Source organism: Marmota flaviventris, chromosome 9 (genome assembly GCF_047511675.1).
Source record: "Marmota flaviventris isolate mMarFla1 chromosome 9, mMarFla1.hap1, whole genome shotgun sequence".
NCBI classification, from domain to species: Eukaryota; Metazoa; Chordata; class Mammalia; order Rodentia; family Sciuridae; genus Marmota; species Marmota flaviventris.
In genome coordinates this window covers 16,123,352-16,142,342 of record NC_092506.1, presented here as the reverse complement: position 1 = coordinate 16,142,342, position 18,991 = coordinate 16,123,352, and the positions used below count along the sequence as shown (strand labels likewise).

Below are 18,991 nucleotides of genomic sequence, written 5' to 3'. Positions count from 1 at the left end.
AATGAATCTTGTTTCTGACAGTTTTTATCTGTGAAAGTCACAAAAGGTGAGATAGCATAATATGCATAAAGTAACATTTTTTTACCAAAAATTCAATAAATGCGTGTTATAATTTCTCTCTTCTTTTGCAGACTTAGTATTAGTAGATGAAGCCTAATATAATTGGTATTTTCTATCATCAATTGAGATAGGATTTGTCAAAGTAGATATAGATGAAATTTATAACTTCATTTTATAATATCTTCAAGTGAGGGGAAAGGGAAAAATAATACAAGGGGGAGAAATGAATGACAGTAGAGGGGGTAGAGAGAGAAGAGGGGAGGGGAGGGGAGGGAAGGGGGGATAGTAGAGGATAGGAAAGGCAGCAGAACACAACAGACACTAGTATGGCAATATGTAAATCAATGGATGTGTAACTGATGTGATTCTGCAATCTGTATATGGGGTAAATATGGGAGTTCATAACCCACTTGAATCAAAGTGTGAAATATGATATATCAAGAACTATGTAATGTTTTGAACAACCAACAATAAAAAAATTAAAAAAAAAGAATCATAGTTAGTCTCTCTCTCGGTAACTGATTCCTTTGAACTTGTGTTAATATTGATATATTGGAATAATATAATTTTCTTTTTTTACCAAATTACTGTCCTTTTCAAATTACAAATGCTGTCTATAGAAGCATTTAGCTAAAAAATACAATTTCCTTGTAGCAAAAGTAAGTCCCTTTAACATAGAAAATGGAAATGTACTTTTCAAGAGTGCATGAGGTTTTTTCCAGAAATAAGTCAACTCACACGGCTTTTTATTCTCTAAGGAATAATTCAGGGATATAAAGTGTAGATACAGGAAAAATATAATAACCTTATGTGATTAAATGCATTTAATCCCTAGAGAATTGTTGTAAATGCACACTAATTCACCACATTCTTGAAACAAAGTTGTCTGTCCCTGAATATTTACTGCAATCTGGTAAAATAAATATTAGTGTGCAGATTCTTCAAATGAGTGTCTTTTGGGAAATAATTGAATGCAATTATTGAAAGATGTAGAATTTTGATTCTATTTCAATGAAGAGTGGCTCTGACATAACAAGTCAAGTATGCAAGTATCAAATATATATAATATATATCTTCAAATACATATTTATCAAATATATAAAATATATTTCAAATATGTACTTATCTAATATACATTATCAAAAATTTACTAAATATATATATTTTATATATGCATACTTGAGATGTTATATCAGAGGAAAACATTGGAATAGAATCAGAATTCTACATGTTTCAACACACATACACACATGTTGTAGCTAAACTCTTTTTGCTTTAAGGTGTTTTTATATGAAAGGAGCTAATGGAACTCAGTGATACAAAAACCATTTGACCTCATCATTTAAGGGAAATGGCACATGTTGGGTTACATTGTTAACACTCATAACTTCCTAATGATTATTCAGTGATTGAAATGATCAGTGGATTCACATTGTCTTTTGATCTACTGCTTGAAAATTATACACTGTAAAAAGTGTTTCATGTTTCTTACAGTCATGGTGCTGTTCATTCTTTCCTAGTATCATCAGCTGTCATTTTATGATCATCTTCAAGTGTGTTCCATGAGATTTCAGCATGAAGAATGTCACTGAAGTAACTGTATTTGTGTTGAAGGGCTTCACTGAAAATCCTGAACTGCAGATCTTCTTCTTCCTCCTGTTTCTAGGGGTTTACCTTTTTACTCTCATGGGAAATTTAGGACTGATTGTACTGGTCATTGGGGATTCCCGGCTGCACAACCCAATGTACTATTTTCTGAGTGTACTCTCTTCCATAGATGCCTGCTATTCCTCTGTTATCACTCCAAATATGTTGGTCGACTTTTTGTCAAGGGAGAAAACCATTTCATTTGGTGCCTGTGCAGCCCAGATGTTTTTTGCTGTAACCTGTGGAACCACAGAGTGCTTTCTCTTGGCTGCCATGGCTTATGACCGCTATGTGGCCATCTACAACCCACTTCTGTATTCAGTGAGCATGTCACCCAGGGTCTATGCGCCACTCATCGTGGCTTCGTTTGTTAGTGGAATTCTACATGCTATAACACACACCACAGCCACTTTCAGCCTGTCCTTCTGTGGATCCAACATAATCAACCACATCTTCTGTGACATCCCTCCTCTCCTTGCAATTTCCTGTTCTGACACTCGCCCCAACCAGCTATTGCTCTTCTACTTTGCTGGCTCTATTGAGATATGTACTATAATAATTGTCCTGATCTCTTATGGTTTCATTCTGTTGGCTATTCTGAGGATACGTTCTGCTGAAGGGAAGCAGAAAGTCTTTTCTACATGTGGCTCTCACTTAACTGCAGTGTCTATTTTTCATGGTACTGTTCTATTTATGTATGTGAGACCAACATCCAACTATGCTTTGGAACATGACATGACAGTGTCTATATTTTACTCCATTGTTATTCCCATGCTGAATCCCATCATTTATAGTTTGAGGAACAAAGATGTAAAAGAGGCAATGAAGAGAGTTTTGGGGAATAATTGGTTAATCAATACAATCTATTTTTCACGGTAGATATTCATTGAACAAATTGAGAGTAATGTTTGACAGTATTATGAGAGTATGCAAAAAAATTGTTACCTTTTTTTAGTGTATTATCTTTCTTGTGATTATATGCTCAGTCCTCTCTTGTGTTGTTTTAACTGTAGAAATCCTGCATCATCTATTTACAATGATCTTACTTCTATATGTATATGCATATGCATATACATAATTCTATATAAGTGTACAAAATCCAACACAAACTTGCATATATTTACATATTATTTAATATTCTATTTATTTGTATTGGTCTCTCTCTAAATTATATTTTAGTTGCAACTATAATTTTTTTATATAAATAGCATCTCACCAACTTGATCAAGCCCCATGCTAATGAAAAAAGAACACACACAAAATGCCACAGAATGTTTGGAAATTTTCCAGAATGCCATAAGTAACTTAATCCAGTTCAAAGCAATCTACTGCATTCTTATGTCTATGAGCAATCTACCCATGTTGTTGTTTAGATACCACAGATAGCATGCTTAAGTTCCAGGGTCTGATCACTGACCTAATTCATGAAGATGAAATTTTTCCTCTTTTATTCTGTCTTCCAATATCATAGGCCTAATCTCATCTTTAAATTCCTCACAGATATTGATACTAGACTATTGATATTTTCAGCATTTTCAAGATTAAACTTAAATACAAGTAATACAAAACAAAATTTGTTAAGATTTAATGTACAACTGGATGACAGCTTTTGCTCTTGCCAGAACTGAGCACACAGGGGTCATTATGAGATTGCCTACAGGCCTGGTCCCTACTCGGCTTTGGCTTTGTTCTTGATGGCACCACTCTGTGAAGCTCTTGAAGATGGCACCCCTCCTAATCACCCAGGTTCACGAATGAACATTCCAGAATCTCTAATGTGCTCACCTTTAACCCTGCTTCCAACACATCAAATTTTCACTGTACAGATATGTCGTCTTAAATTTCAGTTCAGTGATATGTTTTCCTTTCTTTCTTTATCTTCCTTTATTGTTTTTTGAATTATTTTGTAAACTCATTTTCTCCCTCCAGAGTCCCCTTTGTTCATTAATTGTAGCAAGATATTATCTTTATAACATAGAATGCAACCTTAATGTGTGTCCCTAAAATGGAATTAAATTTTAAATAACAGTGTAAGAGACAAATACAGAGTACCTCCTACCACATTGTAGTCTTCCACAATACCTTAAAGACTACTTCCCTTGGATTATGCTCTCATGTGACATTACATGATTACTCCCTTCAAGTATTAAAACTAAGTCCTGATGATTGGCATTTAATATTTGTGTATTTCCAGTTGATGCGAAGCAGGACTGAACATGTAGATGTGTGTGTGTGTATTTGTGTCTCTCTGTGTGTGTGCTCATGTATTATTAAGCATGCAAGAATTCTTTAAGCACAGTTTAAACCTACCAAGAACTTTATGCATGTACATTTTCAACTTTGCATCTACCTCATAGTAATCACAACAATAGTGAAAATATGCCACATAGTTTTAAAAATAGCTACAATATACATCTGATGAATTAATGACTGTTAACCCTTAGGACATTGGGATAACACACTCATACCAAAGAAAGTAACAAAGAAAGAAACCTCTTAGGGTTAAAAATGGCTTGAAAAAATCAAATATAAAGTCATTTTAACCATTCTAAATGCCCTAAATTGACAAAAAATTAAAGTCATTTTATATAGGTGTTGAGAAGATGAAGTTAAAAAACAAACAAACAAGTCTTACCTTGTGCTGTGAATATAATAACAGGGGTTGTGGGAAAATATTACATTTCTAATAAATTTTTGTGTTCAGCATAATCACAGGAGAATCTCTAGCAAAATGAAGTAACATAGAATAGTACAAAATAACCATGTGAGGAAGGAAATTTGCAGAATATTCAGTAATATGTCAAAAATATTTACTTAAATCCTCTGTAAATTTATAGCATATCTGCTGAAGAGTAAGTACATTTCTATTTAACCAATGACAAAGTGTGGACAGTGTTCACACGCGGGAAAGGAGAAAACTGGGTGGGATTTGAACCAGAAGTCACAAAAGGAGAAACAGATACACACTGAACTCCAATTTTGTAAAATATGATATTTATGTGTAAAATAAGATTAACATTAATATGTAAAGGAAATCACACTTTTATTTAATATCCATTAGGAAAAACAAGTACATTAAATTACAGGAAAAAGTATACTTTTATTGTGCCAGAAGCGGTGGCACATGCCTGTAATTCCAGCGGCTCCAGAGGCTAAGGGAGGAGGATCTGGAGTTCAAAGCCAGCTTCAGCAACTTAGCAAGGCACTTATGAACTCAGCAAGACCCATAAAAATGGGCTGGGGATGTGACTCAGTGGTTAAACACCTCTAGGTTCAATCCTCTGTTTAAAAAAGAAAAAAAAAAAAACAAAAAATGTATACTTTTATCTTTAATATGTAAATAGTTACCAGAACTCTTAAGTATAATCCCTTTAGTATAATCTCTTTAGTTTATTAATTTAAAAAAATAATAATTTGAAACACAAATTAATGTAAGCCCACCACGTGGGAAACCTCTATAAACCCATGACTATCATGACTAATGAAAATGCAATTATTTATTGCATGTAAAAATATATAATTTATTATCCAGAATGCATGTATATTACATAGATAAATTATAAAAGTAGGCACTACTCATATAGGATGAAAATTATATCTAAACTCATTTAAAGATTCTTTATTGAAATGAAATTCACATGCCTTGAGGTGAATTATTTTAAATTAAAAGGAATGATTGTCAATTATATTTGTAATGCTTTATAACCAATCAACTTTAGAGCTGTCATTTCCTCCAGTGAAAGTTAACTTCTCCTCATCCTCACTTGGCTCAGCCCTTCTAATGTGTTATCCTTTATTTTTACTTTCTGTATAATTCAAAAAGAATTCATAATAGAGGTGATCTTTGTTTCTTAACTGCTTTGAATTAGTATATTTTATAGATTCAGATCTGTTATCATTTTATTGGTACTTCATTATTCTTTTTAAATATTCATTGCATAATATTAAACATAAGAGCTGCAGTTTTAATAATTTCAAATGTATAAAGCTGAACTGTTAACTGTAACTCAATGTTTCACAGCAGATCTCTAGAACACATTTTGTTTCAGTAATTGAGTCTTCACATCTATTAGCAACTCCTCATTTTCCCAATGCCCAACCCTTGGAAACTACACTCTACATTCTGATTTCATAATAAGCAAAAATTATGAATTATTTGTCTGTGACTACTTTATTCAGCATAATGTTCTCCCAGTTTTCTGTGATATCACATATTAGAGGACACATTTTTAATACCTTTATTTTGTTTATTTATCTTTTTTTTTTTTTTTTTCAAATGTGGTGCTGAGGATTGAACCCAGGGCCATATATAAGCCAGGCAAGTGCTTTACTACTGAGGCACAATGCCAACCCTTTGTTTCTTTTGGGGGGGTTACTGGGGATTGAACCCAGAGGTTCTCTACTTATCAGCTACATTCCCTAAACTTTTTTGTTTTCTTTTTTCTTTTTTTAATAGAGTCTTGCTTAGTTGCTGGAGCTGGCCTTGAACTTTCAATCCTCTGGCCTAAGCCTTCTGTGTCACTGGGATTACAGACATGCACCATCATACTCAGCAGAGTATATCATTATTAAGTCTTATTAATATTCCATGTTACCTGAACAGACACTTCTCAGAGGAGGACATACAATCAATCAACAAGTACATGAAAAAATGCTCACCATCTCTAGCAGTCAGAGAAATGCAAATCAAAACCACCCTAAGATACTATCTCACTCCAGTAAGATTGGCAGCCATTATGAAGTCAAACAACAACAAGTGCTGGCGAGGATGTGGGGAAAAGGGTACACTTGTACATTGCTGGTGGGACTGCAGATTGGTGCAGCCAATTTGGAAAGCAGTATGGAGATTTCTTGGAAAGCTGGGAATGGAACCACCATTTGACCCAGGTATTCCCCTTCTCAGTCTATTCCCTAAAGACCTAAAAAGAGTATACTATAGGGACACTGCTACATTGATGTTCATAGCAGCACAATTCACAATAGCTAGAATGTGGAACCAACCTAGATGCCCTTCAATAGATGAATGGATAAAAAAATGTGGCATTTATACACAATGGAATATTACTCTGCATTAAAAAAGTGACAAAATCATGGAATTTGCAGGGAAATGGATGGCATTAGAGCAGATTATGCTAAGTGAATCTAGCCAATCCATAAAAAACAAATGCCAAATGTCTTATTTGATATAAGGAGAGCAACTAAGAACAGAGTAGGGAGGAAGAGCATGAGAAGAAAATTAACATTAAACAGGGACGAGAGGTGGGAGGGAAAGGGAGAGAGAAGGGAAATTGCATGGAAATGGAAGGAGACCCTCATGGTTATACAAAATTACATACAAGAGGAAGTGAGGGGAAAGGGAAAAAAAAACAAGGGGGAGAAATGAATTACAGTAGATGGGGTAGAGAGAGAAGATGGGAGGGGAGGGGAAGGGAGGGGGGATAGTAAAGGATAGGAAAGGCAGCAGAATACAAGAGACACTAGTAGGGCAATATGTAAAACAGTGGGTGTGTAACCGATGTGATTCTGCAGTCTGTATACGGGGTAAAAATGGGAGTTCATAACCCACTTGAATCAAAGTGTGAAATATGATATGTCAAGAACTATGTAATGTTTTGAACAACCAACAATAAAAATTCAAAATAAATAAATAAATAAATAAAATATTCCATGTTGTATATATACATTTTATTCATCCATTCAATCATGAACATATATTTATGTTGCTTCCCCTTTGGCTATTTCTATTTATGCTTTAAAGAAAATGAGGACACTATTATCTCCTTGAGTCCTAACTCCAGTTATTTTGAACACAATCCGTAAATTGGTTGGCTGGCTCATATTGTACTATCAGTAAGTAAATGAATCCACAGTTGGACAGAAATTTTCCCTGATAATTAGTGGATGAATTCCAGGCCTTTGTTTAAACTCTCAGATGCTTTAGGGATAATCTATTACTTGCTTGACTTCTCCTTGGGGAGAATCTCAATATGTGAAAAAAAATCTATAAAATGTCCTCACAAATGCCATGGTAAGAAAACATGGGGGAATCAAGAGAGCCGTTACATTACAGGTAACAAAGACTGAAGATTTCATGTAGTGTCATAAGTGAATAGTATCTATAGAAATGGCCACAATATTCCCTGGCTTTGCAATCTAATCACAGTGGTTATCCATCCATTGCAATGCCTTAAATGCAATGAAATCTCATTTTTTTCCTTCATATTATTTTTTTAATATTGAATATTTTTAAATAGTTGGAGTATCTTTGAAACAGATGGTGTGAGGTTGAAAAATACTTGAAACTAAATACATACACATATATAATAAAATATTATATATACACATATGTATACATTGATGTGTGTGTATGTGTATGTGTGTATTTGTGTGTGTGTGTGTGTATGACAGAAGTTCAAAGAAGAAAGGGGAGATGAGAAGATGTGAATCACAAAATAACTTTTTTTTTTTTTTTTTGTAAAAGGTAGAATTTGAATTTCTGTGTGCTGGTAACTAAATCTGAGGCCCTATTTATACTGGGTAAGTACTGTACCACTGAGTGACAATTCCAACACAAAAGGCTGAATTTGAAACTGCCAACATTCAGGCTTTCATTTTGAAGTTTTTCCAGATACTTATGTACTCACTCTAGGCTTTTCTTTGCCACCCTCTCAAAAGTAATTTAAAATTTAATGATTATGTAAATTATATATAAATGTGATTCATTTCTGATCTCTTAATAAGGAAATGGGAGTTTCCACTTTATATTGAGAGATGAAAAGCCTGTCTTGAAGATTAAGGAGACTTTTAAGACCCCAGTTCTACACTGATGGTAAAATATTCTTTATTTTGGATTAATATCTGATTCAGTTTTTCATGGTATATAGGGTTAAAAATGAAATTCTAGGATTCAGTAAAGAAAGCACACTATGAAAAAGCAGATTGTTTTGTAGACCTGTAATTCCAGCAGCTCGGGCAGATGAGGAAGGAGTATAGCAACAACCTCGTGAGGCTGTATACAACCTAGTGAGACCCTGTCTCAAAATGAAATATAAAGACAGAATGCACCGGTTTGTTCTAATTTGATCAGACTACCTCATACCCACCCCACGTTTTTGCATGTATTATATATCAGATTTGTTGCATATAAGCAAGTATATCTCAATAATACTGACTGTGTACCCAGGGGAAGATTAATATTTTAAGTGGTTTTGAATCATGATACCTTAAATTAAAATGTTATTAAAAATTTAAAAAATATAGATGGTAGGTCATCCAAAACCATAGCTTAGTTTATCCAATTTAAGTCATCAAGTTTGGGGCATTTGCAGAAATCAGGACAAATTACAAGGATACATCCTACCTTGACCTGTTCCTTACCTATTCATCTTCTTAGTCTGTCAAGTGAAGTTCTGAGCAGTGTCCATGTACATCTGCAAGGAAAACCTTTTCAGATAGGTTGCTGTTGCCACATAAGAAACAAAACAGTAATATCTTGAATGTAAATCTGAGAGCTACTAACGGGAAGTATGTGCACATTGAACAATTTAATTACCTTCTGAACAAATTTGGAAGGATAAACTGGTTTTGCATCTGAGAATAAAGGGTTTAGATTAAATTATTGGCATGGAATTATACACGAGAATTTAACATGCAAATGACAATATCAACACATGTGCACTTTCTTCTGGTTTGTTTCTTCAAATAAGAACAATTACCATGATCTTTTATAGTTTTCTATTCATAAATTCCAAGTGTGCTAATACTTTCAGCTATACCTGTGAAAATTTGGATTTCAGAGGACTATGTATTAACTATGCCTTAGTACCCCATTCCACTTAGGGTTCTTAGGATCTTTCTCTTTTCTTAACAGTAGTGTTAGTTGTATATTAGCCCAAGAGATTTGTATGCAATTGAAAACCGGTTATTAGAAATTTTATTTGGTTATTAGAAATTTATATATAATTTACATAAATACAATGTCAGTTTATTAAATGTAATTAGCAAATATCAATATGTCATTGCAATTATATATAAAATCAAAGAATAATACAATTATATATTTATTCAACAAAAATAATTTTTAGAATGTTTACACTTTGGTCATTTTTGCCTCATAATTCTGTAGAAATTCTTCAATATCTCTGTTTATTCATTTATTTACACATCTATCATTATCTATTTATCTGTCTAGATTTCTCAACTTTGGTACAATTTATTGGTGTGAATATTGTTTGGGACAAGATATTCTGGATCATATATGATCTTTACCATTAATGCCAGTAGCAGTTCATCTCCTAGTTGTGAAAATCAAAATATCTCCAGACATTGCACAAAGTTCATTGGTGAGCCAAATCATCCTAGATCAGAATAAATTTATATCAGTCTCAATTTCTTTATATTTTTATTTGTAAAGATGTTTGTTTTTTAATATTACAACACCAAAACTAAGGATTTATCTTATCTGTAGTAGATTTGAAGTATTAAACTCCATATGATAATATTTGTAATCTACTGACATTGCTACTCTGTGTTTCCAATATAGATTTTCTAATAAAACTGAATGGAAAAACCCAACCTCACAGCTGTGCATGAATTCATTCTGAAGGGCATCACCTCACGCCCTGATCTGCAGGCTCCACTGTTTGGGCTGTTCCTCATCATCTACATGAGCACGCTGATGGGCAACTTGGGCATGATCATCCTCACCAAGGTGGACTACAGCCTGCAAACACCCATGTACTTTTTCCTGAGGCACCTGTCTATTACAGATCTTGGTTATTCTACAGTTGTGGGCCCCAAAATGTTAGTAAATTTTGTTGTGGATCAAAATACAATTTCCTATCACTTTTGTGCTACACAATTAGCTTTCTTTCTTGTGTTTATTATTACTGAACTTTTTATTCTGTCTGCCATGTCCTATGATCGCTATGTGGCCATCTGTAAACCTCTCTTCTACACTGTCATCATGTCACAGAGGGTATGTCATATATTAGTGGCAATTCCATATCTCTACTGCACATTTGTGTCTCTTCTAGTCACCATAAAGATTTTTACATTATCCTTCTGTGGCTACAATGTCATCAGTCATTTCTACTGTGACAGTCTCCCTTTAATAGCTTTGCTCTGCTCAAATACATATGAAATTGAAGTGATAATTCTGATCTTAGCAGCTTTTAATTTGATTTCCTCTCTTCTGGTCATCATTGTGTCCTATGTGCTCATCCTCAAAGCCATTCTCAAGATGAAATCTGCTGAGGGCAGGCGTAAGGCTTTCTCCACCTGTGGATCCCACCTGACATCAGTCACAGTGTTCTATGGGACTTTGATATTCATGTATGTGCAGCCCAAGTCCAGTCACTCTTTTGATACTGATAAAGTGGCTTCCATATTTTACACTATGGTCATCCCTATGTTGAATCCTTTGATCTACAGCCTGAGGAACAAAGATGTAAAGTGTGCCCTAAAGAGGACCTGGAATAAGATACGCAACATAATTTCTTGAATGTTATGTATTCTATGAACCATAAATCAGGTTTGGTTGTGAACCTGTTCTGTTTCCCTCTAAAACACTCAGCAGAACTGGGCTTGACATATCTTCAAAGATTGGCCTACCCATTGCTGAATACTATAAATATTTAATTGAACAAAATACTGAATGATTTTGTCTTTTTTGAAGGGGAGAGATGAATTATAGTATAAAAATTAAGGAAATTCTGAATAAAAGGGCTTAGGGTCTATAGTCTTTAAGTTGTATAGAGTAGGAGAATGAGAATAAGTAATATGCATAGAAAAGGAGTTGTTGTGGCTCTGAAATCTTAATTATGTATCATATTTTCCATTCACATGCTTGTTTTTGTATGTGTTGTTCTTTGATTTACAAGTAATTGCTCTGCTTTAGGCATATTTCTTTGGCTTATGCATCACAATGATTTGAAGGATTCAGTCATAAGAAAATACCTTAGTACCCCATTCCACTTAGGGTTCTTAGGATCTTCCTCTTTCCTTAACAGTAGTGTTAGTTGTATATTAGCCCAAGACATCCTATTAACATATTTGGCTATTTAGTCCTACAGATTCAGTACTGTATATAATATTATCTGTATATTGGAGTGACTGCACCAATTAAAGCAAAACTCTTAAATTCTGTCCTTGAAAATTCTGGGTTTTGCTCCTACTTTCCCTTCCCTGGCTCCATCTTGATTCATTAGTGCTTGTGTCTAATGGATATTTATTCTATTCAACTTAATGTAAGCATACTTACTTAATGTAAGAATAATTCTATTTGAAAATCATAATCTATTTATTATTGCATTCTTACCTAAGGGAACTTTCTCTTATGGAATAGGCTTATTGTTCTCTCTCTCTCTCTCTCTCTCTCTCCCCTTGCCCTCCCCATTTCTGATGACTTTCCTTAGGTTTGGTACATGACAGTGTACTATCTTTTGGCTTACCTCCATAATTTCATAATCCCAGTTGGTGGAAGCAAAGAAAGATAGTCCCACAATTTGAACCATATTATAGAGAACCATATTATTATGAACCATAATAGAGAGTAACATGTTTTATATCTCTCCCTATATATAATTGTCATCTCTTCTGGACACACTTCTTCTTCTTCAGCCTCCTGAGCTGCTAGGATTATAGGCGTGCACCACCATGCCTGGCTAAGAAAATGTTTTATTTCCCCCCAAAAAACATATGTTCAACAGAAATAAGTGAAATATTTTTAATTAGTAGTTTCTGAGTACAAATTCTAGAAATGTCTAAATTAATATAATTTTAAATCCTCTATGTTCCCCCAAATTAATACCAGTGAATGATTATAACTTTTTAAGAATAAAAGTAATTTTGCCTGGTGTGGCACATGCCTATAATTCTAGCAGCTTGGGAGGCTAAGACAGAAAGATTGAGAGTTCAAAGTCAGTCTCAGTAATTTAGCAAAACCCTAAGCAACTCAACAAGACCCTGTCAAAAGTTCCGGCATGTGGCTCAGTGGTTAAATGCTCCTAGGTTCAATCGTCAGTACCAAAAAAGAGAAACAAAAGTAATTCTAATGTTTAAATTTCAAACACCAAACTGTGAATAAATGTTGCCTAATATGTTACTTCTGAAACAAACATTGTTTAGACTTTTGATGATTCCTCAAATTATCAAGCGAATGGTATGCTGAGGTTGAACATTTTAAAACATTTCACTCATTTACAAAGTTGGTGTTTATTTTATTCTTATGTGGAATTACAAATTCTTTCAGACAACTTGGATTTTTCTGTTGAATGTAATGTTCTAAAAACCAAGACTGGCATATGATCAAAATACTTGATAGGAAAATTGGGGTCAGTACAATTTATTATTGTATAAAATAATGATTCCGAAGGTTTAGCCAATTTAGAATAAGATATTTTGAAAATTAAGAATCCTCTGAGTTTCTAAACAAACAAATCTGCAGTTAAGATTAGAATCATAAGCCATGAGGTATTAAATTGAATAATTTCAGAGACACTAAACAACACACTAGAAAAAAGAAAAGTGTGGATGAAGAGGATCTTAAAATGAAAATGTATTAAAACTAACTTTCCACCCCATTCCCAAATCAGGTCCAGGTTATTCAATCTGAAATTCTTCAAAATGAATAGGGGAAATAAAAAAGAGCAATCAGTTTTCAGAAACACTTAAAGAAAACTAAGAAGGAGGTATATTTTTCAACTTATGGATGAGTACGCTCTGGATATCAAAGACAAATGAAGGCATCAAGTCCTTCTAAAATCTTAGCAAAATGTTAGAACATGAATCTTGCAGAAAATAAAAACAATAATACACTATGCTAGGTTTAAGGCAGAAATTAATGTTTCATCAATCGTTTGAAAATCAAAATGTAGTTATCTATATTGAGAAATTAACAAATAAAATGTATGTGGCATGTTAATGAATACAGAATAATGACAAGTTCCAATATGCATTAATGACAAAAATTTTGACCAAACTATATAAAGGAATCTTTTTGTATTTGCAGCATGGATGTTTCTTGCTAAACCATTCAGAGCCACAGAAGGCTTTCTCATGGCTGCAAAGGCTTATTAAGCTATGTAGCCATCTACTACCCACTTCTGTGTTTATTAAGCTTCTCAGACAGAGGCTATGTGACACTTATCATTGCTTTCTATGTTGGAGGAATTCCATATGCAAGTATGCACACAGTGGCCACTTTCAGACTCTCTTTGTGTGGATCAATGAGATCAGACACATTTTCTGTGATATTCCTCATCTCATTGCTATTTCTTATTTTATTTTATTTTCTACCAGGAAGTAGACCCAGAAGTGCATAATCACTAAGCCACATCCCAGTCCTTTTTGCATTTTATTTAGAGAAGGGGTCTCACTGCGTTGCTTAGACCCTTGCTAAGTTGCTGAGTTTGACTTTCAACTTGTTATCCTCCTGCTTCAACCTCCTGAGCCATTGGGATTAGAGACATGTGTCACCATGCCCGCCCATTGGACTTAAAATGAATTCTGCATTCTTAGTATTGTTAAATATAGGCACAAAGTTTTGCAGCACATCTCTGGAATTTGCTTATCTTGCAAAATTGAGCCTTTATGCCTATTTATTACCTGGTATCCTCCAACTCTCATTCCTTTGCAACCATAGTTTCACTTTCTGAATCTTTGAGTTTTGGGGGTATTTCATGTAAATGGTCATGAAGTATTGATCATTCTATGGTTGATTAATTGAGAATAATGTTCTCCAGGTTCACCCACTTTATCATACAAAGCAGTGATACCACCAATTATCAGTGACGAGTTCTGCACCCTCATGTGTTGATGTATAACATTAGAGAAACACGCTAAAGCAAGCGTATAAAGCAGGTTTTATTTAAAATGGGGTAACAAAGTCTTCTCTTAGGAGGGAGAAGGAGGCCATAGCTGGTATCCTGGTATCCCAAGAAGCTAGGTGTTCTGCCTTTTTATGTCTTAGTCTTCCTTCATTCTTTTGCCCTCTCCCCCTTGTCTTTCTGCTTTCTGCCTAGTGACTAAGCCCAGGAATGTTCCATGGGATGGCCAAAAGGTGGGAAACTGGTGGGCTGAAGGTGGAAGGGCAGGATGGAGCAGCCCAGGACACAGTCATTAACAACTTTATAGCTCCCTGTAGGGAGGGGTAATTCCTGGGACTGGTTACCTTAGCAACAGGTAGAGCAGGGCCAGGTTCTTGATAAGAGTGGAGGAAGGGCTCTGAAGGAATTTCAATCACTGAGGGGGAAGTCTCCAACTTTCCAGATTTACTCAAATTGGCCTCCTTGATCCCACCTGACTTGATTTATCTATACTGACTGCCTGTCTAATTTTGGCTTCCTTAGTATAGAAATCTTTAAGGTAGTAGGATATTCCATTGTTTGTATATACCACATTTTATTTATCTATTCATCTATCAGTGAATACTTATGTTGTTTACACACCTTTGCTGTTTCAAATAATGCTGCAATGAACATGAGAGAAGTAATATGTCTGAGACCCTAATGCTCAGATACTTCTGCATGAAATTGAAAGTTAAATTTGCAGAATTTTATACTGAGGAGAGAAAGAGACAGAGAGAGAAAGAAAGTAAGTAAATAACATTGCCCCTGACAATTAGTGGACAATCTCCAGGCATTTCATTATGCATTCAAATGCTATAGTGATAATAAATAAATTGCTTGGCATTTCCTCAGGGAGCCTCTCTAAAGTTGAAACAATGCATAAATTATGCTTGAAAATGCCAAGTTATGGAATACATGGGAGAATCACAAAAGAGGGTACATTATAGGTAACAGGTAGGTTTTATGAGTTCACAGTATGTTAACAGTCTCTACAGAAATTATCTCATTTGCTATAGCTATTAAATCCAATCCATATCTGATTAGCGTCTATGTTTCTACTACTCCATAATGCCTGAATAGCATCAGGAGTAGGAACTCTTTTCTCTGCATACTAATTGTTATTATTTTCACCCAAGTTGAATTGGTAAATACTCATAAGCATCTGTGAAATGCTTACGTTGTGTGCAATGAGAAAATACTAAATTTTGAACACATTCAATTTTTTTATCAAATGAATGAAAAAAGTGACAGTAGATAAAACATAATTATTATTATTATTTTTTGGTAGAGGGAGAAGTTGTAACAGCAAGAATTATTTCTCTCATTTTTGTGTCCTTCCATACTTAGTGGCTCTCAGCATTTTTTGGAACAGTCTCAAAATTCAGTTTGATTTTAATTATGTAATTAAATGTGTGAATGAGATTTACCTGTGATCTCTTTAGAAGGAAAAGAAAGTTTTGACCTCATGTTTAGATGTAAAAAGCATTTTGTTAGTATTAGGAAACTCTAAGTGCTCAATTTTATAAGAATGATAATAGTAAAATGCATTCAGATGTGACCACATATTTTTGAGTCTAACTTTAAAAAATAAACTTGAAAATTCAATGAGGATTATTAAACAATGAAAAAGCTTTTTGTTTCTTACCATTAAACTCCAAAACTGGCTAAATGAAACATGTATCTTTGTTTACATTAAAGTGACATTTGTACTTATTTATTATGTGCAAGTTATTTAGGGCTATATCATGGTTATGAATCAAACCTAAACAATCAAAAGACATAATTTGTTTATTATTGCATCTATTGAAGGTAATTATTTAAGGCTGTAGCTGACATTTTTTTTTTTTTTTTTTTTTTTTTTTTTTTTTTTTTTTAGTTTTTAATATGAGGAAGCTATCTGGGAAAAGCAAGGTAGAAAAGCAGGTACCCACAATCAAATAAGGAATATTTTAAGTGTGTTTAGTGCAAACTACATGTAATCAGCTTTATATATATGTTGCAAAATTGCATGATTTTTATGGGCTTTAGCCCATGTACACATGGATGTCACTATTTTTATGGAAATTGTGTGAATTCTAATTCTTTATTTTTTTGATCTAGGAAACATTGGTACTTATTTTCTCATAAGTAATAATAATAAAATTATAATAAATAATAATCATATTATCTTAAAATGCCATTTCTCTGCTACTATACAAAATTCTTGAATAGCTGGGCTGTTAGAATTAATCAAATATATTATATTTGATCATATAGTTGTTTATCAGCATAATGTGTTCTGTCATATTTGAAAGAAGTCCTTGTGGCTTTGTTGACGAGGATTTCAAAATACATCCAAGAATACACATGTATCTCAACTCTAGTTTATTTATTCAGTCTTTATGGTATTGTGTGCCATAAAAAAATTTAAAATCTTATAAAATATATAATTTTATAAAAGTTATATAAACATTTTAACCTTTAAAACTAGTGGTACAGTATGGTTAACAAATATTGTCACATATTTGTATATACACATAACATAATTTGGTCAAGGGTAGGTACTTAAACTTCTTTTCTTTAAAATGCATTATTTCTACTGGGTGTGGTGGTACAGCCTGTAATCAGAGAGACTGAAGCCTGAGATAGAAGGATGGCAAATTTGAAGCCAATCTGGGCAATTTAGCAACATCTTGTCTCAAAACAAACATTAAAAATGGTTGGGATGATACGGGGATAGGAAGAATATTAGAATGAAACAAACATTATTACCCTATGTTTATATATGACTGCATAACTGCATTGATTCTACAACATGTACAATCAGAAAAATAAGAAATTATAATTCACTTATGCATGATATATAAAGTACATAAATGCATTGTACTCTCATGTATAATTAATTGAAACAAACATTTAAAAAATGATTGGGATGTAACTCAGTTGGTAGAGTGCATTGGGTTCAACTCTCAATACTTAAAAAAAGAAATATGTGTGTGTGTTTACTCAAAGTGAATTTTATGAGATTTCATTGTATAAAACTAATGAAATGATATCTCTTTTTTGTTGTTGTTGTTATTCAGAATTTCTTAGTTTCTTGTTTTGTTTTTGGGGGTATGAAAAAGTGGTCTGATATATTACATATATGCATATTTTAATTATAATGAATATTCTCACTGAGGGAAATAATATTTCAGTAAATTTATATCAAGGTAACATGTATTGAAATTTCCTTAAATTAATTTGGAAAATAGAATATAATTAATCCAAAATAATAGCACATTGATTGTTTAACTGTTGTCATGGAATGGGGAGGTATAGTATTAAAGGAGAATGGATGAATTTGCATGTATTATGTAATAATTGACCTGTTTCTTATTTTATCCCAAACAAATAAGTGCTATCCCTGTGCTGAAGAATGTGCATATTTATATGTAAATGAGACTTCTTTCATGTAGGCAACTAGAAGCACTTTTAAAATAAATATAAAAAACAAAAATATATACATTCATGATCTTTGAGTCTATTTTAGGTGCCAAGTACACATAGAAGTACTTGAACATTTTTCAACCTTCCAAACTACACTATGAGGACAGACCTGGTTTGTTTATGATGTTAGAGTTGCAGGCAAATTATTTAAGTAAAATTATATTTGTAATACATAAGTTAATGTTTAATATAGTCTATATCTATGTACATATATCTCTCCTAGTTTCTTATAAATAAAATTCCAATGAGATTCTTTACTATTTTATTTATGCATACACCCAGCCCAAATTTATCAAATGCACTAAAAGTTTATGCTGCATCATCTTGATATCTAAGAATTTATAGAACTATACTTTGAAGTAGGTAGTTGTGTACATTTTGGAGGATTATAAAAAAGATTCTTATTATGCATTTGCATATGTTTCATATAACATTTTTTAATGTAGCTATTCAGTTTCACTGGGTGAATGTAATTTATAAGTAACAAGTAGAAAACTTGTACAATAATCATCCATTTATCAAACTTAGTTTTTTTTTAAAATTTTTGTTTCATATATCTATATATCTGCATCTAACTCTCTTTCTATCTTTCGTAGTTTCTTATCTTGGACCATTTAAATAACTTGTTTGTGAATATTAGTTTGCATTGGATACTGGATATAATAAAATTTTTAGCAGCTTAACTATTTCATCTAAATATTAAATGCCAATAGCAGTTCTTCCTCCAGTCAAAACAACCAAATATTCTTAGATATTGATTAATATTCTGTGAGTAAAAAAGTAGAGCACCTCACATCTATGCATATTTGTAAGTGCAAATAAATGTGTGTTTTTGAATATTCTAAATTGAAAAATATATTTATCTTATTTATACCAACTTTGCATAATACAATCCCAGATGATGATATCTGGATTTTTTTTAACTGTGCTGATGTCTCTACCCAGATTAAACTTTATACAAAACCTGG

General features: G+C 33.1%; 2 protein-coding genes across 2 annotated transcripts; both read left to right on the top strand.

Moving 5' to 3' along the window:
• Positions 1 to 1,558: 1,558 nt before the first annotated feature.
• LOC139706957 (olfactory receptor 5T7-like) lies at positions 1,559 to 2,586 on the top strand. Its single transcript, XM_071616937.1, has one exon. The coding sequence runs from the start codon at positions 1,636 to 1,638 to the stop codon at positions 2,584 to 2,586; it is 951 nt and encodes a 316-aa protein (XP_071473038.1). The 5' UTR covers positions 1,559 to 1,635.
• A 7,681-nt stretch (positions 2,587 to 10,267) lies between these two features.
• On the top strand, positions 10,268 to 11,209 carry LOC139707070 (olfactory receptor 8K3-like). The gene has a single exon (XM_071617060.1). The coding sequence runs from the start codon at positions 10,268 to 10,270 to the stop codon at positions 11,207 to 11,209; it is 942 nt and encodes a 313-aa protein (XP_071473161.1).
• The last annotated feature ends 7,782 nt before the right edge of the window (positions 11,210 to 18,991 follow it).

Bases quoted from the DNA above. Each gene is read 5' to 3' on its own strand.
- LOC139707070 (XM_071617060.1), top strand. From the start codon at position 10,268: ATGGAAAAACCCAACCTCACAGCTGTGCATGAATTCATTCTGAAGGGC.
- LOC139706957 (XM_071616937.1), top strand. From the start codon at position 1,636: ATGAAGAATGTCACTGAAGTAACTGTATTTGTGTTGAAGGGCTTCACT.